The sequence below is a fragment of the Letharia columbiana genome (genome assembly GCF_014066305.1).
Source record: "Letharia columbiana isolate WasteWater2 chromosome Unknown Sc0000048_s0, whole genome shotgun sequence".
NCBI classification, from domain to species: domain Eukaryota; kingdom Fungi; phylum Ascomycota; class Lecanoromycetes; order Lecanorales; family Parmeliaceae; genus Letharia; species Letharia columbiana.
Window position 1 is genome coordinate 203,128 of NW_023501092.1, and position 22,650 is coordinate 225,777.

Below are 22,650 nucleotides of genomic sequence, written 5' to 3' on the forward strand. Positions count from 1 at the left end.
TTGCCTCTGGAGGAGATCCTTTTTTTGGCCGTCGGTTCAGGAACAGCAGAGCAGAGGCATTGTGATCTTGAGCATACCTTTTTGAGACTATGTTGCTCCTTGCCCGAGACAGTATGCAATTTTCCTTTATCGTCTTTGTATGGACTTCATTGGACTCTCGGCAGCCATCACCAAACACGGCGCCACAAGCGGCATCTCTTCGCAAATAAGAAACGTAGCAAAAGTCATGCATAGAAACTTATGTCTAAGTTCCAATAGGGGAAAGCTCTCTTGCTTTTCATTTGCGTACATGTCTGTGGGTATCGACCAGAACAAATCGGCACTTCCTGTCAGAGGATACTAAATAAAAGGTTTGAACGCGTTGAACAAAGTCCCTTGCAGGTGAAATGACGACTTTTGATCGATGAGATTGAGACTATTAGCTGAGAGAATCTATGGCTCGAAGGTTACTCTTGTATGGTATGGGACGAGGCAGCGCTTGACGACTCTGCCTCAGATAGATCTGCCACTTTGTTCATCCATTTGAAAATACATTTCTTTACATTTCTCTGCAAGCGCCACAAGTTGTCAAAAAATGGGGTTTCTTGCTGCATGGATTTGAGGCCGTCATGGAGAGGTATGGAAATCTTACCTTCTCACATCTGATGCTGTACAGCGTAGCGGTAACCGTCTTCCACACTTCGTGTCATCAGTCACTCCTGCTAGAATTCAACGACCAGCTTGACCATTTGTAAAGTATCGCGCAATACAGACCCCCATCCCTGCCGGTTACTCTCTGACCAGTGCTCTCTTCCCTAGCCCCCTCACAGTTCGCTATGAGGACTCGGATGGAAGAATCCCCTGTACGCCTCAGCCGAGGCATTTCGTTCGGCGAAAGGGAGGAGCTTGTTGACAGGCGAGCATGGAAGGTTCGTGGACGCGTACTTGTCGACCGCAAGGACCTGATGCAGCTTCCAGTTGGCGCTCCAATAGGCCAACTGGACTAGCTGGTTGATCGCAAAATACTGAAAATAGACGAACAGGACCCGAAGGTATGCGTCCCAGGTGATTGTATTGAATGCTTCCGCGACGGTCAAACCCGGGTGGCGGATATGAGAACGTTTGTCGTAGGGATGTAATCGAGATCTATCGCCGCGGTGGAAAGGTACGATGGCCAGGTCGTCGTCCGAAAGCATGGATGCGTGGACTCTTCTCATCGTCATGGTTGCCGGAATTGCTACAACTGCTACGAGAATCAGGTACAGGAGGAAGACCAATGCGAATTGCATGATCTTCTTATTTTGGCCATATTCATCAAGTGTATTCCAAGAATCAACGTCGAAGGCGTAGTGCTTCAGCCTGAAGGTGCGGCTGAGAGCCAGTGGAAGACTTAGAGTCAAATGCTCGGCTACTAGCCAAGAAGCGGTAAGGGGCCATAGATCTGTGAGGACGCTTGGGCCCTTTGGGAAGTGATCTTGGATGTTGATACTTTTCCTAGGGGGGCGTTATTGTATAATGCGTCCATGTTGCAAGTCCGGGGCCCCACATTGTTGCGAGAATGATAGATGTCGTCCCATAGCCGAGGCTGAGCTCGCTAGGCTGTCCTGATAAGAAGAAATCACATATCATCCCAAAATACCACTGGGGAACGGCCATGTATAGGTAACCGATGAATCCTCGAAAGCAAGCGTAGCTAGTAATGCGATCCCAGGTGTTCATCACCGCGCTTTTGCTGGGCTTGGCAGCTGGTCCGCTTTCTTTCATCGTATCTCTCCGCTTGAGATCCAGGCGGACCTCGCCAACTGAGACTCCTCTGAGTCGATGAGCTCCAGCTGCTTTGAACCGGTTGATGACTCGCATTCTCTGGACCAAGCTATCGAGCCGAGCACGGTGAGACTCAGGGTGTTTGTGCGCACTAGCCGCTGCAATGGTTCTGATTCTTCTGTCCGCAACAATGATAACTGTTGAGATAACCTGATAAACATACCATACCTAGGCCGGGATGTTATTCTAGATGAATGCGTCGAAATCAGATGCGGTACTCACAACGAAAGAGAGACAGTACTTCAATGTGGCTAGAGTAAGAAAGACAAGTACGATCCAGACGGGCATAGCGTCTTTCGAATTTAAATTGGAGTGCTTATTCGCGCGAGAAGTCTGCAGGAGAGATTCTCCGACTGGTTGGTATGTCTTTGGCAGGGGTGGTTCGCCAATGGTTGTCAGTCCATGCGATGTGCAGTAGACGAGCAGGTACTCCAAAGCCATCTGAGCGGAAGACATCTTTTAAAACTGGTTTATGGGGCAATACGATACTAAGCAATAGCCTTTACTAAAGACGCTTCTTTTGTGAGAGCCTCAAGACCTGTATTTCTTTTCCGTAAATGAGGCTGACAGACGGATTCGCTAATGAAGAATTGGATGAAGCTGGGCAGATGGCATGAAAATGTGTACTCGAACGAGAGAAGAAAGGACGACGGCAGAAGATCAAACGCCTTATGATGATATACAAAGAAGGAGAGAAGGATGGTGTGGTATATACGTGGGAGCGTTTCAGATACTTAATTGAAAAAGGAGGGCGGAGCCTCAGCTCCTGCAAGCTCAGCCCTATCACCGGCAGTTGGCTAGCGCCAAGAGACACAGCCGGCCTCGCCGAGCGCCAAGCCCCGCTCCGCGCCAGTCGCACCCAATTCCTCAGCACTCTTCGTCATAAAGTACTTGAGGAGCTTTTTTCATAAGGTCAGCCATTGCTCATTGATATTTTTGAGAGCTTTTGATGCTTGTAAAAGATAAGTATTCAGCGTCCACACGAATGAGCACTTCTTATAGGGACAGCAACAGCAGGGTGCTGGAATACTACTTACTGCGCCACGGCGTAGGGGTTTGGTGAACCGGTATCGCTCAATTATTCTCCCTCACAAGACAACAAATGGAAAAACACTGTTTCATAATTGGGCATCATTAATGACTGAGGACCCAAGTCACTCGGTGAGAACAGTGAGTACACTATTCTATCAATGTTTCACCAATCTTATCATCATTTCAGACCGTTCCCGTCGTAATGGTTGCGCTTCTCTGCCAATGATGCATCTTGCCCAGCATCCCCCCCTATCCCTCATGTAACCTGACTTCAGCGTCGCAGTGCTTCCAGTGACATTCTATACAGATTAGACACACTGCAAACAACGGACGGCTTTTCCGAGCTTTCCCCACCAACTACCGCCCCAGAGTCCCCTCCCTGACCCTGGCGTGACATACGGGTTCTACACGAGGCATGATCGTGGCTTCGGACTTGGAAAGACTGCTTCCTTCTCGCTTCTAGGTCATGGGACGTACGCTTCATGATCGTAGGTCAAAGGGTTTTCTTCTGAGACAGAACCGGTGGCTACCGAATAGACGAGAATTGGACATTGAGTAGCATATTGCAGGTAGAATTCAAAGAGTTTCGAACCCGTGGCCAGATTTCACAGAATCATAGGACTAGTGCTGAATCAAGTAACCTTCATCAGCAGCAGACCGCCAAACAACGTGTGCTATGTTGTGGATACATTGTACTGCTTGTACCAAACGTGACGCAACCGACTCGACGATCCGCATGTTTGGCTGACCGGAAGTCTGGGAAGCGGAAGCATCGGAAACATACGACGCTAGGTAGAAGTGCAAAGGCTCTTACTCCTCACGGTACGGACAGCCAGGGACTTGGTGTTCGTGGACGAGGCGGATGGGCTTGATGAGTATCAATTAGCTCGTGCAGCTCTCCTACTAATACAAGGGTAGCGCTGGTGGATGGCGCTGTCATTTTTCACTCTTTGCGCTTGCCCATCGAACGTGATTATCGCCTCTCATTTTCTAATCTCAACCGGACAGCGTACAGCGTTGAAGGCAAATTCAAAAGCCAGTGCGCATCGATAACCTCAGAAACCTCCCCAGCTTAAGGTCTATCGACCCAGTACCACGAAAAACCCCTTCCACAAACTCCGTCGAAACAAGTTCCAATCACCGCCGCAAGCCAATTCGTACAGACCTAGCTCAGCATCACCGCCAACCCAATCACCCCCAACGCTCCAAATCCAGCACTCACTCCCAACCTCGCCGCAACTCCCTTCGAAGCTGCCTGCGTTGTCCCAGCCTCCCTCGGACTCCCCTCCCCACTCGTCGATGCCTGACTGGCAACCGCTGGCAAAGTTGGCACCACGGGCACCGTGGGCGCGGTTCCGTTCTCCACCGGCAGGACATTGCCAGTACTCGCGCTCGGGTGGGAGGTTTCGTGATTAACATGGTGATGCGGGATCGTGATGTTCGCAGCCGGTGCAGGGGCGATCAAGATTGGCGCCGTGGTAGCCGCTTCTTCGATCCTGGCTGGGGCAGGGATCGACGTGTTTGCTATTGGCGGTGCAGCGACAGCTCCCGCTTCTTTCAGCGCAGGTGGGGGCGACAGAGGCGGAGATGTGGCAGCGGGTATGAAGGTGGAGGTAGACGTGGGTGGTGGCGGTGATGCTGCTGCTACCGGGGCGCTGGTGGGTGCGATTGCGATTTTGGGTGCCACGACGGCCGGTGCTTCGGCAGGCTCCTGGACCTGGCCGTCGCTAATCTGGGAGACCATATTTGCGAGAGCGAAAGGAAGGAGTGCGAGTAAAAGGTAGGCTTTCGTAGGCGTGTGCATTTTGGCTCTTCTTTTGATGCTTACGTGATTTTTATGCTGTTTCCTCCAATTTAAAGTTTACAAAGGAGCCTTTACCGATTCAGCGAAGTTCAAAGAGTGGACGGGATCTCCGAGCAAAGTCAACGAGCAGCGAAGGTCCAGAAGACCTGGCGGGGGCGAGTACTGATACTTTATTCAAGCTCGAGCGAGGAATGCAGTGTCCCTTGCTCCGTATTCGAAACGCGATCTTCATTCTTCACGCGCGTTTGCGCCACCATTATATAATTTTCGCGTTGTTCAAGCCAGCTTTAGCATAAACGTCTGCAGAACTACACTACCCCGGATTTAAATCCGTTAGAGATCTCGGCTGGAGCCCGACGTCTTTGCTGTAACACGGACCTTGCAAACCAAATATCATGAAGTGCCATGAACGCTATCAACAGACTGAAAAAAAGGGCCGTGATCACGATAATGACAAGTATCAGACATGAAAACCATCTGGAAACATAAGCAAAGTGAGTCCATTTCGGTAAAGAATACTGCAACGAGCCCTGTACGCCGAGCTCTACCTGCATAGCACTCAAAGCGACAGACAGTACTGCAAAAATCGAAAGTAATGGGGCAAGGAAGTGTCCTAGATATGCACCCCACTGCGCGTCGATATGATGGAAGGTAAGCTTCCTCAGGAAGATTCGAGCACACATATTCAGACGGCTGAGGCGAAGCTCTCCATAGCGATATCTCGGACTGACGCTACCATCGGGCAGCTTCTGAAAAGCAGCAATGAACCTGGCAAAGCGTTCGAAAGTAATGTGGTCGGATCCATCAGCTGAAACCGAGCCGTCGTCTTTCGGAATCAAAGCCAGGTGATGCTCATTACTAGTGGCCAACCGGAAATCACACTCGTATCGAACAAGATATGCATATGTTCGTACGAAGCCGGTGATCGCTCTACGAAGCTCGACCGGTTGAGTATTCAAGAATTTCCAGAATGCGTACGACAGCAGGTACCTCGGGATAGGCTTGATATATATGCGGTCATAGTACCAAACGAGATGAAGCTGGGGGTTTTCTGTGACGATGATGTTTCGTCCCCGAACCGCTTGATGGTGCAAAGGTGATATGTGCCAGTATCGAGGTGTTGAAACCTTAATTCTCCAATTGATTATGAGCTTTCATGCAATCTAATTTTTCGGACTTACCAGCCAGAGCTTGGGAGCCAGCGTATCCAAGTCAGTCGTCGAATGTTCTTCATCCAAATACTGCTTCAACCCCATAGACTCGGTCAATGCGACTCGCGGTTGTCCTGGTAAGGAGGTACTACCCCCGTCGGACCGGCGAATGTTGGTGTCCTGTGCAACAGCTCCTAGTTCTAGCTGCTTGTTAAGCTCGACTTCTGACGAGAAAGGGACGTCCATCGGTGTTCGCAAAGCTTGCTAATCAACAAGCCTCTTTGTCGCCACACTACTTGAAAGGCTATTTGCGATGAGCAATGTCCTGCTTCATTTTGATGAGCCGGGTTCGGGAAGCTGGAGCTTTAACGGTGGGTCTGTAGGAACCGCTCTTCAATAAAAAGAAGGGGCTGGAAGTTGCCGCTAACCGCGGGCCTCAGAAACACTAAGAATAGTCTCTAGAGTAGCCTAACTTAGCCTGGCCCACGCCAACGATGGAAGACGACCAAAGTGCTTGCAGGACGGGTAGATCAGGCCCCGCTCGCCGCCCATCTGGTAAAGTCCGTCTAAGGTACGTTTAGGAGCGGGTGGCATACCTTACCTTAGGACTAACAGTATCAGATAAACTCGTTTGGAGATGGACAGGTGGTAGCCTCTTCTGTAGAAAGGCTAGAAGCATCCACGTAGGAATTCAGCTCAAGGCCGAGGGCCTAATCCTTTCTAGGTCCTGTTGCATTCGTTATGAACTTGGACTGGCGCTTAGAGTAGAGCTGAAGATGCGGGCCTGGTGGGCGAACCAATTAGCAGGGAGAGCCTTATCAGCACTCCCTGCTGAGTGCTGTTTCCTGTGCGATCTGGCGCCAAGTGGGGTACCCCCATCATTGAAAACCCACTTTCCAGAATTCTTCCTTTTGAGCCAGACAAACTAAAATTTCAAGATCAAGCAAACGTACAACTTAGGCTCACGCGCTTCATGGGACTAATCTGATGGCCGTGAGTAACGCATTCTTGTTCCAATGATACATTAGGTATTAGGTCTATTTTCATACTGATAAATGCGAAACAGACCTCTACCGACATTTCCGATATCCCCGATGGTCGCTTACTTCAAGTCTTCTCTTCTCGTCTCAGCCAAGATGACATATCCGCAGAGTAGGAACATTCTAAATTGACGCCAAATTGTCACTGATCTATCTTTAGTATTATTGCTATACACGGTCTGGGAACTACCTCTCCCAAGACATGGGAAGCTATAGGAAACCAAGCATGTGGTGTCCAAAGACCACGGGTCAATTGGCTCAGTGACAATGACATGCTGCCCGATGTCGTTCCCTCCGCCAACATATTTACCTTTACTTGGAATTCGAAGTACTACGAGAATGCGCCTGTTATACGTATACATGACGTGGCAGATGTCCTCTTGAGTAAGCTCCGAAGCCAGCGGGACAAGGTAGAATCAATACGCTTTTGAATGAACACTCTGATTCTCGGTATAGGGAAACACGCACCCAAGACCGCTCATTTTCATAGCTTCATGCTTTGGGGGACTCATCGTCACGAAGGTCAGGTCGAGTCTTTCATAAAGCTTTAGAAAGGTGATTACTAAAGGCTTTTAGGCTCTCGAAATCGCCAATATCACAGGAAGCGAGTATCAGAAATTGGTCGTTGCAACATCCGGGGTTATTTTCCTCGGGTCTCCTCTGCAAGGCACACGCGCCGGAACGGCAGCACAGTGGAGAGCCATGCTCGCGGGTGTTCTCAACAAAAGCCCTTCACAGACGCTGCTTCAAGATCTCGATGGCGGTACTAAAGTACTACGTGAGACATCAGAGCGATTCGTCAAAATGATTTTAGCTCCTCCAATGCAGACAATGACGAAGTTTTTCTGGGAATCCAAACGGAGTCAATTAGCCAACGCAGTACTCCCACCCTCGATGACAAAATACTGGACAAAAACAAAGATGATTGTGAGACGCCTCATTTAACCCACCAATCATAGCTAATTGAAACTGATGATGCTTAGCTCGTCGAAGAAGACTCTGCTTGCTTCTTGGGACTTCCAAAACAACAGCTTGACGCGGCTCATGTGATGATGTGCAAATTTCGTGGCCCTACCGACGCGAACTTCGAGCTGGTTAGTAGTACACTCAAGGAAATGGTGGGAGAAGCAACAAGAATTACTCTTGCTCAACGAGAAGGTAAGATCTCCCCTTGAGCAGTAGAACAGCCTACATTATTTCGGCTTTTTTCTCTAACGGATAGGTTCAACTTAGCTGTGAATATCCATAATGAGCATTTTATGGTTTCTCGACGAGTAAACACAGTGTTTACTGGCCGAGAGAAGGAGATCAAGGATCTTCAGCAATCACTATCCCCCTCTCGTCCGACAGACTCGCAGGCCACAGAGTCAAAGATATATGTGATCGAGGGTTTGGGGGGAGCTGGGAAGAGCGAAGTGGCTCTAAAGTTCGCATATGATAACCGCGACGTGTAGGATACCGTATGATAGATTGTACCGCCTAAGCTAATTCGTCTTTAGGTTCTGGGGTGTCTTTTGGCTCGATGCGAGCAGCGAAAATTCACTCAAGCGCGGTTTCGTGGATATTGCCGAGAAGTGCGACCTGCACGACAAGAGCTTCAAAGGTGCCAGGTCGTGGCTCCAAGAGACCTCTCACTCTTGGTTGCTCATTTTGGACAACGCCGATGATCTTACTCTTGACTATAGTTTGTATCTACCTACCGCGTCGAAAGGAAACGTCCTGATAACTTCACGCAACCCAAAGTGTGCAAATCTCCAGACGGCTGGGAAGGACCACTACGAAAATCTCAGTGAAGAAACAGCGGTCGAGCTTCTCTTCAAAGCCTCTAAGATTGACTTGAGCCTGTACAGGACTCACGATGTTGATGCTCGGAATATCGTGGGTCTTTTAGGCTGCCATGCTCTCGCAATCGTTCTAGCTGGAGCATCTATTAGCCAAGGAATCTGTGATCTTGAAGACTACGCGGAGACGTTCAAGAAACAGCGACAACGGCTTTGGGACATTTCACCCGCCCTGGAAAAATCGCGATACGGCAATGTCTACGCCACCTTTGAGGTCTCGGCTACTTACCTTTGCAACCTGAGCGATCGGCAAAGATCACAGACTGCGATAGATGCACTTGAGCTACTCAATTGTTATGCTTTCATGCATTTTACAAACTTCCCAGAAACGACATTCAAAGAGGCGTGGCGGAACTCGAGGGAACTTCCTCCTGACGTACAGCCGGATACAGAAGAGCGAATTCTCGACCTTTCACCTTGGCATAGATCTCATCTTCCAAGTTTTATGCGGCGAGATTCGTCTGAAGACCTCGACACGATATCCCTTCGCGAGGCCCAATCTTTGCTCGCCTCTCTCTCCATCGTCGTACTCGACTTGCCCGCACACACAACAAGAATGCATCCTGTCACGCATATGTGGGCTAGGGACCGCCTGGAGGAGCAGAAGATTTGCACAAATGCTTGGCTAGGCGCACTCGCTGTCCTTTGCTGTTCGATCAAAAGTCCTGACGAGCAGGAAGCTTTGTACGAGCAGCAAGCTTTGTGGGTTCAGCTCCAGCCGCATATCGAGTTGATCAAAAAACCTTCACCTGGTGATTACCTCTACAGCAACAAATTCCATCTCCATCAGTGTTTCTATCGACTGAGCTGGGTTCTGCATAAATTACGAGCTGATAAGGCGGTGATTGAAATGCTTCAGGCGTGTTTTATAGAGGCGGATCAGTCTTGGACCAAGTTTACCTATGCTGAAGACATTGGAGATCTTTACGGTATATGCTTACGAAACCATGGAGACATCAAAAAAGCCATACAGACGCTCGAATATGTCGCTAAGATTAGAAAAGAAAAGCTGGCCGAAGACCATCCTGATCTACTTGATTCTCAACATGAGCTAGCCATGGCTTATCAAGCAAATGGACAGATTGGCAAAGCCGTTGAATTGCTCGAGCATGTTGTTAAGGTTAGAAAGAAAATCTAGCCACAGACCATCCTTCTCGACTTGCTTCGCAGCATGCGCTAGCCGGGGCTTATCAAGCAAATGGACAGATTGGCAAAGCCATTGAATTGCTCGAGCATATTGTTAAGGTTGAGAGAAAAGCTAGCCGCAGACCATCCTTCTCGACTTGCTTCGCAGCATGAGCTCGCCTCAGCTTATCGAGTGTAATGGGCAAGTTGACGAAGCCATCAGCTACTCGAGTATGTCGTTAAGATTGAAAAGAAAAGCTGGCCGTAGACCATCCTCTCGACTTGCTTCTCAACATGGCTTGGCTTATCGATCAAATGGGCAGATTGATAAAGCCTTGAACTGCTCGAGCATGTCGTTAAGATTGAGAAAGAAAATCTGGCCGCAGACCATCTTTCGGCTTGCTTCGCAGCATGCGCTCGCCTTAGCTTATGGAAGTAATGGGCAAGTTGACGAAGCCATCAAGCTGCTCGAGTATCGTCGTTCGTCAAGATTAGAACAAAGAAACGCTGGCCGAAGATCATCCATCTCGACTTGCTTCGCAGCATGAGCTCGCCTTAGCTTATCGAAGTAATGGGCAAGTTGATGAAGCCATCAAGCTACTCGAACATGTCGTTAAGATTCGAAAAGAAAAGCTGGCCGAAGATCATCCTGATCGACTTACTTCGCAGCATAGGCTCGCTTTAGCTTATCGAGATAATGGGCAAGTTGACGAAGCCATCAAGCTACTCGAACATGTCGTTAAGATTAGACAAGAAACGCTGGCCGAAGATCATCCTGATCGACTTGTCTCACAGGAAGCGCTCGCCCAGATTTATCGAGAAAATGGACAAGCCGACAAGGCCGAAGGGATTGAGGGTAGACCCACACCGGAGACGAGCCGTTGAAAGGTCTACTACGGGTCTTTGAAGTTTCTTCTCCTTCATGCAAAGGGTCAGCGCCACGTGCAGGGGAAAAGGGAATTGGAGTGTTTCATAGTCTCAACCGCCGTCCTGTACCTTAAAAGTGATTTGGTCTCTCCAGACCTTACAGATTGCATGCGATTTCATACCACGTTCGAAACTATCTAGCCCCATGTCGTCTAAGGTTGTGCTCGTGATGAGCCTCTGGCATCAGCGGCTCAGGTTTCGAGAGCATGACCCGTTGGCATCGTTGATGTACTTACCAGTTTCTCGCCAGCCTTTCCCCGTAGCCCAGCGTTATCCAATGAAGCGCAAGCAATCTGGAACTCTCGCCTGCGATCTTGACCTTGGGCATCGGATATGTAGTGTGAAGGTCTTCGCCCGAGGGAGGTAACCTTCCCTACGTTCCCCTGGCTCCTATTGTATTCAAAAAATATCTCCCCGATTCAAAAAGTTGCAAAAAGAAATGCAATTAATTAAACATACAGCAGCTAGTATTCGCTGGTCGTCACCGACCCAACTACTAATTAGCCGATCTGAGGCTTATCTTTGGCTGAGCGGACGGGAAGCCGAGTTTTCAACAGTCTGTGGCCGTATGTACTCAAACCCCTCTTATCAAAATCATATATACTCAATCCAAATATGAAAAAAGGACTTCCGGAAAAGAACTAGAGTAAAAGAATCCACTGTATCCATCCCAACCGCCTCCACTACAAAAAACCCTTTCCTACGATAAAAAGCACAAGATCCCACCCCCCCCCAACCAAACACCATCGGATCCGCCACCGCCGGCATGAATTTTCGCAAAGGCATCGCGTACGTGGATGAAGTAGGTAAGTAAGAAAGAAAGACGGCAAGAAAGGTAGTAAGTAAGAAAGACGGCAAGAAAGCATGTCAAAAGTAAGAAGAAAGACGGCAAGAAAGGTAGTAAGGAAGAAAGACGGCAAGAAAGGTAGTAAGGAAGAAAGACGGCAAGAAAGCATGTGCAGTAAGAAAGACGGCAAGAAAGGTAGTAAGTAAGAAGCGGCAAGTAAGAAAGACGGCAAGAAAAGGTATGTACAGTAAGAAAGACGGCAAGAAAGACGGCAAGAAAGCATGTACAGCAGCAGCACTGCCGATAGCCGGAACGGCGAACCCAAATCATCTAGGTAGGTAGGGTAACTGACCTAACGTACGATGTCACCTAGGGCGGGAACATGGACCGTGAAGCTTTCGCCGATGTGGAAAGGAAAGGGTAGGGAAGGGAAGGGGGAGTGAAGCAGGGCGGTTGTTGTCAGGGAGCTAGGATGGAAGCGGCACCTCTGAAGAATTGAATGGAAAGTGGAGGAGGAGGTGGAGGGGCCAGGGTGGGAGGTCATCAGATTGTGCATCTTCGTGTCACCCGATAATGAATACAAGTGCACTTCAGAGCTTGAGGGTATGAAATGAATGCATTTGGGGGGATATAAATGACAGTCACACATGCGCTCCCAAACGACAGACGGTCTATACCACACCGCCAACCCCGAGTATCTTAAGGAGAGGATGGGAATCCTCCATGATTAACAGGTATACCAAACATGCCCAATCAATTTTGTACAGCCCTTTCAACGTCTCTCATCTTTACTGCGTCGTTTCCCCGTTGGCGTATTTCTCCTTCGCCACGATATTCGGACTCCTCGATGTCTTCTCGAAGTATGTAGATACATCTGACGACCAGACACTATCTTCTTGATCATCATCATCAAACTGTCCACCCTTCTCATGAGCTTGTCTCGCTTGGGTGGCTTCCCAGTCGGAGCGCATTTCCTCAATCTTTTGCTGGTAGTCGAGCTCGGCATTGTAGTGTTTGCCCACGCCACGCAGGCGCTCGTACAATGACAAATGCTTGGGGTGCACGGCAACACCGTGGTAGTCGGATTCACGGCCTGCTCGGATGTATTGCCAGCGGCGTTCTTGTTCCTTGAGATCGAGACCAGTGGTGTCTGGGAGGAAGAGTAGAGTCAACAGCATACCAGCGAGACCGAACCAAGGCACGACGTGAAACTTCTCCTGTGTGGAGATGTAGTTGTACAAGACGGCGGCAGTCAAGGCGCCGAGTTTGCCACACGCGGCGGAGAAACCGTGAGCGGTGGCCCGGATGGGGGTCGGGTAGACTTCGGCGGCAACGAGGAAGGTAACAGCGTTAGGGCCGAATTGATTGAAAAACGAGGAGAGAAAGTACATGGCTTGGAAGGCTTTGATGTGTGCGTGAGATGTGTAGTATTTATAGTGGAAGCCAGGGACGACGAAGAGGATGAAGTCCATGAGGAAGCCGAGCATTTGCATCTTTTTGCGGCCGTAGAGTTTGTTGTCAATGAGGAAGGCTGGTGGACGACCAAGGTCAGCAGCGAATCTTGGAGACTGGAGATATGGGGGTTGAGAGCTTACAGGCCAAGTAGTATCCGACAAGGGAAACACCAACGTTGATCAGGTTGTACAACCATCCGGGCATAACAGATTTGCCACCGTGGGTAAGGACGCTGATAAACTCGGCCTGGAACAGCTTGTTGCCGTAGAAGAAGATGTCGTTGCAGTACCAGCCGCCAGCGGTCGCGATAAGGCGAGGGCCGAAGTAGGTGAAAGTAAGCTTGAGGGACTGAGTATCGTAGCCGGTAACCTTTGACTTCTTCTTCGCTGCGGCCAGTTGCTTGCTGGCTGATCTCATCTTGAAAGTACGGAAGTAAACAAGCCACAGTGTACCGACAGCTGGGATAGCAAAGGAAATACGGTAGGTCCATTGTGCGGCGACTTCGGAGTACGGTGGGTTGCCGCTTCCGTGGTGGAAGCACAGAAGCAGAATAATGAGGATGGCTTGGTTGGCGAATTGACCCCATCCTTGCATCAAGAAAGCGCTGGTGACTTTGCGGCCTCGGTGAAGACGATCTTCCTTGGTTGAGATCTTGCCAGAGCCAACGGCGTTCTCCATGCCGGATGTAGCTGTCATCGGATATTCTCCACCAACACCGATACCATAGAAGAAGAGAGACCACGTGTAACAGATGACCCAGCCATTGAGAGTAGTACCCCAGGCACAGACCAGCATGACGAGACCAATGAACATGATGGTTGCATCTTGAATCAGACCCCATCTGCGACCGAGCCTGGTATCCGTTAAATTCGGTCCTCAAAACGTGCGAAATCAAGTCCAACTTACCAGTCACCGAGAACACCAACGAGGATCTGTCCAATGATTATACCAACGATTTCCATGTAGTCAACGGCGTCGATCCAGACGGCGTTACAGGTTTTGGCTGCGCTCCAGCAATTTTTGAAAACTGACTGGAATAAAGGTTTGATGTTGCCGATAGAGAAGAGGACGTAACTATAGGAATGTTAGTGTATGTATGCTGATCTTCTTGCGCACACGGTATGCTTACCCTTCGAGACCGAGACCAGCGCCGGGAATGACCATGTTCCTGATATAATAACGGAAAGGTTCCAAAGGATCCCTCTTGAACATTGCCCAGATATTTCTTAACTCCCGGGCAGCCTCCTTGCCATCATAGGCGGTGACAAAGGCGATACGCTTCATCAGAGGCAGGTCAGCCCAGTAGACGCCCTCAGGAGTGAAGCTGTCGTCGGGCTTGATGAGGTAGTCGAAGATCTGCCTCTCGTTTTCGTCCATGGTATGTATAGGGTCGTGGGTACCGCTCATGTCGGGCCCATGAGGGGCAGCTGGACCATAGTCCTGTATGTGAGCCATTGTGAACGTACGAGTGTGTCAAGCACAAGTACAATCCGACGTTCTGGAGGTTGAGAGAAGGTTGTATGAATGAATGGGAGAAGGTTCAAGATCGGGGTACCGGGGGCATATGTATGTAAGAGCGGAAGGGTGCAGCTGGGGACGGCTATGTCCGGGTGTTGAATCCGGTGGTGGGATGCGGAAAAGATGCCTCGTGGGGTGCGAATGCCGAAGGATCTTTCAGAAGGGTGGGAGGCTTGACGTTCCAGAATGAGCTGATATCTTGATGATCGACGAGCACGCTTCGAGTTGTGTCTATGAGATTGGTCGAGAGGATGGATTTGCCATCGGACGCCCGCTCGCTAAAAGTGTGATGGCGTTGGTTGGTGGATTCGGTTGATTTGGAGTAGGTACGTATCAGAGATTAATATTTGTCGGGTCCTTGTTGGCTAGAACTGATTGTATTCGATTTCTCGGGCGAATCAGACGTCGAAGCTGAATGCTTGATTCGTAGGTGAATACACTGTGCGAGATCCGCGGTGCCACAGGATGTCGAGATGTACACACGTGCAGACACTAGAGCCCGGGTCCGCTGTAGGAACCCTCGTCCGCCTCTTGCCCGACGGTTTGCCTTGCTTGTTGTTGGCGAATGCTTTCTCTGCGCCTCTATGAGTGAGACAGGCTGACCCGAGGTTATGAGAGTTGTGATGGGGGTTGAGCGAAGCGTTATGACAAGATTGAAAGGCTTTGGGAAGGCTGGTGAAAAGATGAGGGATTCTTCGACCACAACCGCAGAGGGTGAGCCCGGAAATAGGAGCAACCCTGTCTGGAGGCATCTTGGCGAATTTTTAATTCGACGCCGAGCGTTTTGACGTGGATGCTTTACCGGTACTGACGCAGGCTAACGAGCGGATTCTTCGCTGATGGAGGAGACGAGGAGAAGGATTGAGAGAGAAGACGTTGAAATTGGCCAATGAGATTCCAGAAGATGAGCTCGTGGACACGGCGAAACATTACGACCATCACGCAGCTCTCACATTTCAACCGAGACTAAGGTCAATGAGAAAGCTTACCTACGCACAAGCGGAGACTAAGATGCTAGTGCCATCTAGTGTGGCTATCTCCCGATATGTTGATTCGCCTCTGCACAGTGTATGTATTGATCAACAGACTTCCGCAGTACGAATACTGCTGCTGCCACTACTACTGCTGTTATGTGTTGATTGTTGATTTATTCCCATGTCTTGCCTAATCAACACTGGGTCAGGCGATTCATTTTCCCATGGTTTGTGTAGCGAGCGTAAATTGATACCTCGGCTAACTCACGCAGCCTTATCCGACGGTGACGCGAAGCATCTGCGAGATGCAGCCTCCACGTGGTTTTTTGATTTGATTTTTAAGGAGGCTTTCATGCACACGCTCCTTGTCGTCATTGTGATAAAGGGCCTTTTCTCCAAGTAGATCATCTCAAGTCTCTACATGATCGACGTTCTGGACCAGAAGTTGGCCGAATTGGATCTCCCTGACTTCTTAGTCTACTTTGACACCCTCGCACAGACCACTCCACACGGAAAGGGTACCCATCATCATATCACCCGAAACCAGGAAGAATGACAGCACGCTATCATTTCAGGATCAAAGCCACTAGCATTCCACACGGAAATATCCCCCTTCCATCTTCCATCAATTCGAGATGCGCAAGATCAGACCCGAACAGAGAGTATCACAAGACTCTCTGATATGCCTAAAATCTACACATGTCGAGCAAAACGAACGTCCTTCTTCTGAAAAGTGGAGGTTCCATACTGTGCAATGCAGCAATAAATGCACCCCATGTACGCACATGTTTGTGGTGACACAAGACTGACGCCGACAATGTTCGCTTAAGGCCTCTCACTCTAAGAGGTCGTGGTCGATTAGCGTGTCGCAATCTTCACCCATTGAATCCTAGAAGGAGCTGGAGTGGCCCCAAGTGGATACCTAGATTCCGCTATAATCATCTCTTCCAACTTCTTACATGTATGCTGAATGTCATGTGGCGATGCATTCATCATCGGCTCGTCTACAGTCATTAGATATGAAAACATGTGATGAGATGATCGCTCTTGATACACTGAGACGGGCAGCTACTTTCCCACAACCGGTGCCGATCTGCTGTTCCGGACATAGGTCTCTATCCGACGTCCGGGAACTAGCCTAAGGACCGACTTTTCTTACCAGGCCGCCAAGCTCACGATGACGCCCTTGCAAATACTATTGACAAATGTATAGAGTGATGAGGAGGCAGAACTTCATGATTGTGCGAGGATACAAACAATATACGACAGCTCGGCTAGACTTGCCTTAGTCAAACTTGGCAGTCAACTTTAGCATACCAATGAGTCTCTTACCTGTCATGGAGCTGTTCTCCAAACAGATGTACTGACATCGAAAACTCAAGCTACAGCAGTAACCTTTCATACCTCATGCCTAACACAACCTGCGTCTGCTTCTCAACCTACGCTCATCCCATGCGGCTGTTATCCATCAAGGTCACTCCCAAGAGAAGGCTCAATAACTGGACAAGTCATCCGTGCATGCACTGGTTATGAAAACCGATCCATCTACGCAGGCAATGTAACTTGGGATGATGCACTGAACCCAGGACAAGCACGCGCAGTTGTTGCGGAACAGGAATGACTCTGCGGCTCGCCATTACATCTTCGTTAAGTGACAGCTCATTCTCGACCCCTGATTCCTATAATACAGTCTTTTCACGGCCTGGATGTTCGCCACCTGCGGTGAGATTGCTTTTGCATCCCAAAGTATCATGTCTAGGCTACTGGATCACGCTGACGAGCTCTTAATCGATATCATAGTTAACGTTCAGCCATGGAAATATCGAAGCTCTTACCTTCGCCTGCAAAACACTTAGCAGGATCACGCACAAGGTAACAAAGAAGGGTGTAGAGCTGAAGAAAGACACAGCACCGTGACCCACGGCGACACTCTCGGCGACGGGACTCTTACTGTCAATCCACTCTCGCTTCTCTGCGACATCATCAACGAAGAAAATGTTCATCTCTATCCAAGGAAGATGATAATATTTCAGCGAAGATGGTGGTACTGAAACTTCCCATCCCCCATCCACCATCCACGGGACCGATGAACATTCAAACCAAGTCTCCTACGAGATCACCATTGAACTCGAAAATGAAATTCAACGCAGACTTGAACGATCTCCTTACTACGAGATGCTTCCACCACCTCCGGATGATGATTATGCAGAAAGTTCCGAGTAACGTTACTACATAGCGTCCCTGGGGTTGCGAATCGAATCGACCGTCCCCATTCCTCTCACCTTGCTCCCCAACTTCCAAAGCACTGAAATGCGCAGCTACACCCTCAGCACAATGGCACTCATCATTGACTCATTTTTAATCACAATGCGCTCTAAGCAATGACAGTCTGCCAGACGAGCAGCGTGCCCTGCACAATCTATAATCAACATCCATGCACGGCAGTCCCAGGAAATACGATAATTTCGATAAGGTCCAATTCATATCAGCAGATCCGTGCGAGACTGCAGACCAGCTGCACAAAGCTCGTCACGAAGTTCTACAACGGTCGAACGGCCGAGAGTTGCGACTGTGTCCATCGACTGGTGAATGTGTCAGCGGATCCTCTTGGGAACCTAAGGCTTTGTGGGCGGTTGTCAACGGAGGGCTTTGATGTAGTGTTTAGTCAAATTCCCAACCTCCAAGCTGCCGGATTGCTCAAGCTTAACATGACCTCAAGCTTAACGAGACCGTAACCGAAAAAAATGGTGAAGCGGACATGGATACTTCGCGGAAGCTGCCTGATACCAATCTCTCGATTATTCCTTCACATCCCTTCACAGAGTTGGTTGGGGATGAAGAGTAGACCTTTGTGGACTTTCGCTATGATTTTTTAGAGGAGAGCTATACCAGATACGAAATCAATGAGTTCTGGAGAGTAGCATTCTCGGGCTACTTTTGTGGTCTAGAAGGCCGCAGCGGATGTTTTTGTGAGAGCATAGACACGAGCCGTCCGCAAAGAGAAGGAATTACCAGTGCTGCGTCTCTTGACCGTCAGCACGAGGCCGATGGCTTTGGAACATCTTCATTGCATGCTCCCACGCCGGCCTTTACTTCTCCTCAACCTAACCCCAGAATTTGCGCAGATATCCATCTCTTCTAGCAAATACGCCACCATCGCAGTGATGAGTCTGAGTCTGCTGTTCCAAATGATGCAACCTAAGGCTGCACCATGTCAACTCCAAAGACCCTAATATTTTCAGCGTCAGCGTTACTCTGAGAAGTCACGCCGATTGAAGTAAAATGACATTTTCCCCCTTCGAGGCTTCGCGCTTTCTAGAAAGTGAACAAGCCACTCGTTTACTGGGGGGCAGGGTTCCTACTGATATTGGACCACCAGCCGTCTCACCTAGTACAGACTTACGCGTTTCACCCCTGCAACACCAATCATAGAAGCAAATATCAGACCCTCCTCACCATCCCCGAATATGTTCTCAACCTCTGTACTCGCCCTGCTCGCCAGTCCTCGCTCCCGAACCGCTCGACCAAACCAAATTCCATTTCCTCCTACGAAACCACCGATCCCACCACCGACCAGCTTGCCATACGCTTCAAACCCAGCAAGGAACCCAGCACGGACGACGACGACAACCGCCACCGACCCCACGAATGCCAAACGCCAAGGCCGGATACCCCACGACCCAAGTCACCATTGGAGACGGGCACCATCCTCTGGGCCTGCGACGTCTGACCCCGTCGCCACCCTCCCCTCCATCTACACCACCTACGATAGATGCCTCCCACCCCCCAACGACGCCTATAACCTCCCCGTTACCCACCTGACTCCCACCTCCGACATATCCAACGCCCGAAACCCTCAAACTGACCACTACGGCCACTTATCCGGGCTGGCCGCGCAACGGGCTGGTCGTGGGCACTCAAGCTGCTATGTCGACCAACAGCCTCGCGGTCTGGCAGGATCAGACATTCTGCTGCAGAATCGCCACCGCTTCGAAATTCGCCGGGTTGGGCGCCCACTCGGATGCTGATACCCTCGAGGCCAAGTGTTCAGTCTCCGCCGCTATCGGCACGTCAAGGACGGGATGCTGAGCCAACGGGGTGGCTCGGCTTGTTGGTGGGCTAGCGTTTTGACTCCTTTGGGGTCGAAGTGATGAGGGATGTTCAGGAGGAAGGGGAAGGTAGGGGGTGGGGGTGAAGGGCCAAACTATTCGCACAGTGCTGTCGATGCCAACTGATTCTTGTAGGAATGAAAGGTGAGAATGAAGAGGAGGTTTTAACCGCGCCACCATATTTTGACAGAAACAAAAGTCCTCATTTTCATCGACGTCTTTTGTGACATAGGTACCATCACGACAGACCCACTAGCGACCCTCATATCTATCATATCTCTGTTCCAACCCTCAACTCAGAACAAGGCAAAACGCTTGAACGACCGAACACCGCTGCCAACTCGAAGGTAAAAGGTAACCAACAACCGATCAGAAGGCTTACTTCGTATATAGCACTCGTATTAACCTCATTCTCTTACCCCTTCAACAACCTCATCATACGTGAAACAATGTATGAACCGCGATCTAGTACGATACATTAGCGACTTCTACGATACAATCGTCGAATAAATCTATTCACAATGAGCCCCAATCTTCCTCAACATCTGTCCAGCGATCGAGTACCACTCTCTTGTTGCAAAGCGGAGATCGATCCCAACACTGGCTGTTCCGCTACCAGGGTCCTTGGAAGGGACGGAATCGATTGGGTCGATCTGGCTCCATATCTCTTTGGCTGGCTATAATTGTTGGGTGGTAATATGATGAGGACGATTGGATGTGATGTAGGACTGAGTTCGTTGGCTTTAAGGATGGAAAAGTTTGATACGGGAAGGATCATGTATACGGAAAGGACTGCAATTTTTGTTCAGTATCACGTGAGCGTGGGCCCTAGAGCGCATCATAGAACTCTCTCGCTAAACGCAACCAGTCTAAGGTAGAGCTGCCTAAACGCAGAACTCACTCAACCTCACCTCGAGACGATTGCGCCACTATTCCATCCAAGATCATCTGCAGGTACCACCACAAAAGTTTGCGGGACGGAAGGGCCAGCTGCGGTCGGTCATTGGGACGATGTGCCTGCTTTCGCGAAACCGTCACCATGCGCGCGTGCCACCCGTCCCACCTGACCTTGCAGCCATCGACGACGACCCATTCCCGAAACATCTCACCTACAATATCTCCCCACAGCGAGAGTATCCGCAACCGCCGAAACCCTTTTTTTAATTTTTTTACTTTGCGGCTTCGATTCTTATCGTTGAGAAGAAGATCGTTCGGGCGAAGGTGTCCGTTGCGCGAAAGCGGCGGGGCGTGGATGGATGAATGGATCTCTTTACGGTTCGAGTTCGAGACATTTCGCACATGAGCACTTCACGACACCTCTCCTGGGGGCCCATCCATCTTTTATAAGTGATGCCGGCTGGCTATACTGCGTGACCCAGCAACATGACCTGCCGCCATGGCATGTCGTCTCTCCATCGTCCATTTTTTCCTTTGTCCTTTCTCTCTCTCTGCTGCCTCCATACCGTCGTTACCATCGTCGCCGTCATCACTGCTCCATACCACCGCCATCTTCCTACCCGAATTATACAAACAAACACTTCCACATCCCAAGCTCTCCGCACCTCTTTCCCGTCCGCCTTTATCTCATCTGTTCCGATACAGCACCGATCCACCCTTCCACTCCACTCACCGCAACCCCATCCATCCATCCATCCACCCTCCCTCCCAACCAAATGTGCATCCCCCAAATCGACATCATCCCCACCCCCACCCCCACCCCCACCCCGCGCCGCCGCAAAACCCCCCCTCTCCCCCGAATGCCGCAAACCCCCAAACACGACCTACGTCTCCTTCTCGCCCCAGATAATCTACCGCGCGCCCCCCGCCAGCCCCTCCCGCAGCCCCGTCCCGCCCACGCACCCCCGCCACCACCCGCGCGCGCCCCCTCGACGTGCGAACGGGCGGCGCCGGAGGCGGAGGCGGGGTTCCTGGGCGGGTTCGTGGCGGGGCGGGACGTGGGTGTTAGAGAGGGGAGGGGGGGGGGGGGGGGGGGGGAAATCGCGCCCTCTGCGCCGCAAGCTCCAGCACCAGCTCCAGCTCCAGCACCAGCACCTCCCACTCCACCAGCCCCACCACCACGGCCCCAATCCCCCCCTCCTCCTCCTCCTCCTCCTCCTCCTCCTCCTCCTCCTCCTCCACCCTCTCGCGCTACAGCCTGCGCGCGTTAAAGAACCGGGTCAACAAGCTGTGGGATCGCGTCAACGGGTTGGAGCAGTGGCGGGAGCGGGAGCTGGGGCGGAGGGAGAGGGAGGGGGAGGGGAGTTGGGAGAGGGAGGGAAGTTGGGAGAGGAGGAGGAGGCCGTGGGGGGTGGGGGAGGGGAGGGGGAGGGGGAGGGGGTGGTGATAAAAGTGAAGAAGGGAGGTGATAGAAGAGAGAGAGAGAGAGAGAGAGGGAGAGAGAGAGAGAGAGAGAGAGAGAGAGAGAGGAGGAGGGGAGGGTGATAGAGAAGTGGGAAGGGGGTGGAGAGAGAGAGAGAGAGAGAGAGAGAGAGAGAGAGAGAGGGAGGAGAGAGAGAGAGAGAGAGAGAGAGAGAGAGAGAGAGAGAGAGAGAGAAAGAAAGAAAGAAAGAAAGAAAGAAAGAAAGAAAGAAGAGAGAGCGCGCAAGGCAAGCGAAGTGAACGAAGGACGACAGCTCAAAGACCCAAGCGGTACGGCTGCAACCAAACTGTCCCAACCCCACAACCGCCTGAGTCAGAACCCCCCCCAACCGATCCCGAATCCCAAAGTCCCGCTCCACCCCCCCTCCCCCTTCCCCCTCCACCCCCCCAACCCCCCCCCCCCCCCCCCAACTACGGACAGCGTATCTACCGTACCTGACAGCGAGCTGGGCGTGAATGAGTGAGTGGGTGGTACTTCCTTCCCGACGGCCTTGGGCTAGAGCTGGGGTTTTTACGGCGAGGTGATGGCGCTAGGGGGGAGGGAGGGATGGAAGGAAGGGGGGGGGGGGGGCATGGAGGGAGGGGAGGAAGGGGGAGGAAGGGAGGAAGGAAGGGGGGAGGGAGGGAGGAAGGGAAGGAGGGAGGGAGGAGGGGAGGGAGGAAGGAAGGAAGGAAGGTATGGAGGAAGGAAGGTATGGAGGGAAG

At 50.8% G+C, this 22,650-nt stretch overlaps 8 protein-coding genes across 8 annotated transcripts; 3 read left to right on the forward strand and 5 right to left on the reverse strand.

Annotated features, from left to right (window-relative positions):
• Nucleotides 1-803: 803 nt before the first annotated feature.
• Nucleotides 804-1,268, reverse strand: HO173_010381 (uncharacterized protein; the record flags this gene model as incomplete). Its single annotated transcript, XM_037312266.1, has 1 exon — nt 804-1,268. The coding sequence occupies one exon, from the start codon at nt 1,266-1,268 to the stop codon at nt 804-806; it is 465 nt and encodes a 154-aa protein (XP_037160852.1).
• A 205-nt stretch (nt 1,269-1,473) lies between these two features.
• On the reverse strand, nt 1,474-2,259 carry HO173_010382 (uncharacterized protein; the record flags this gene model as incomplete). The annotated part of the gene is made up of 2 exons (XM_037312267.1): nt 1,474-1,971; nt 2,026-2,259. The coding sequence occupies 2 exons, from the start codon at nt 2,257-2,259 to the stop codon at nt 1,474-1,476; spliced, it is 732 nt and encodes a 243-aa protein (XP_037160853.1).
• A 1,741-nt stretch (nt 2,260-4,000) lies between these two features.
• Nucleotides 4,001-4,639, reverse strand: HO173_010383 (uncharacterized protein; the record flags this gene model as incomplete). Its single annotated transcript, XM_037312268.1, has 1 exon — nt 4,001-4,639. One exon carries the CDS (start codon nt 4,637-4,639, stop codon nt 4,001-4,003), a length of 639 nt encoding a protein of 212 aa, XP_037160854.1.
• Nucleotides 4,640-4,947: 308 nt separating this feature from the next.
• On the reverse strand, nt 4,948-6,036 carry HO173_010384 (uncharacterized protein; the record flags this gene model as incomplete). Its single annotated transcript, XM_037312269.1, has 2 exons — nt 4,948-5,766; nt 5,821-6,036. 2 exons carry the CDS (start codon nt 6,034-6,036, stop codon nt 4,948-4,950), a joined length of 1,035 nt encoding a protein of 344 aa, XP_037160855.1.
• Nucleotides 6,037-6,284: 248 nt separating this feature from the next.
• HO173_010385 (uncharacterized protein) lies at nt 6,285-9,809 on the forward strand (the record flags this gene model as incomplete). Its single annotated transcript, XM_037312270.1, has 7 exons — nt 6,285-6,361; nt 6,991-7,240; nt 7,287-7,352; nt 7,407-7,757; nt 7,814-7,988; nt 8,064-8,280; nt 8,330-9,809. The coding sequence occupies 7 exons, from the start codon at nt 6,285-6,287 to the stop codon at nt 9,807-9,809; spliced, it is 2,616 nt and encodes an 871-aa protein (XP_037160856.1).
• Nucleotides 9,810-9,966: 157 nt separating this feature from the next.
• HO173_010386 (uncharacterized protein) lies at nt 9,967-10,681 on the forward strand (the record flags this gene model as incomplete). The annotated part of the gene is made up of 2 exons (XM_037312271.1): nt 9,967-10,231; nt 10,491-10,681. The coding sequence occupies 2 exons, from the start codon at nt 9,967-9,969 to the stop codon at nt 10,679-10,681; spliced, it is 456 nt and encodes a 151-aa protein (XP_037160857.1).
• Nucleotides 10,682-12,298: 1,617 nt separating this feature from the next.
• Nucleotides 12,299-14,420, reverse strand: HO173_010387 (uncharacterized protein; the record flags this gene model as incomplete). The annotated part of the gene is made up of 4 exons (XM_037312272.1): nt 12,299-13,041; nt 13,106-13,818; nt 13,872-14,039; nt 14,095-14,420. The coding sequence occupies 4 exons, from the start codon at nt 14,418-14,420 to the stop codon at nt 12,299-12,301; spliced, it is 1,950 nt and encodes a 649-aa protein (XP_037160858.1).
• A 3,471-nt stretch (nt 14,421-17,891) lies between these two features.
• On the forward strand, nt 17,892-18,110 carry HO173_010388 (uncharacterized protein; the record flags this gene model as incomplete). The annotated part of the gene is made up of 1 exon (XM_037312273.1): nt 17,892-18,110. One exon carries the CDS (start codon nt 17,892-17,894, stop codon nt 18,108-18,110), a length of 219 nt encoding a protein of 72 aa, XP_037160859.1.
• Nucleotides 18,111-22,650: the final 4,540 nt, after the last annotated feature.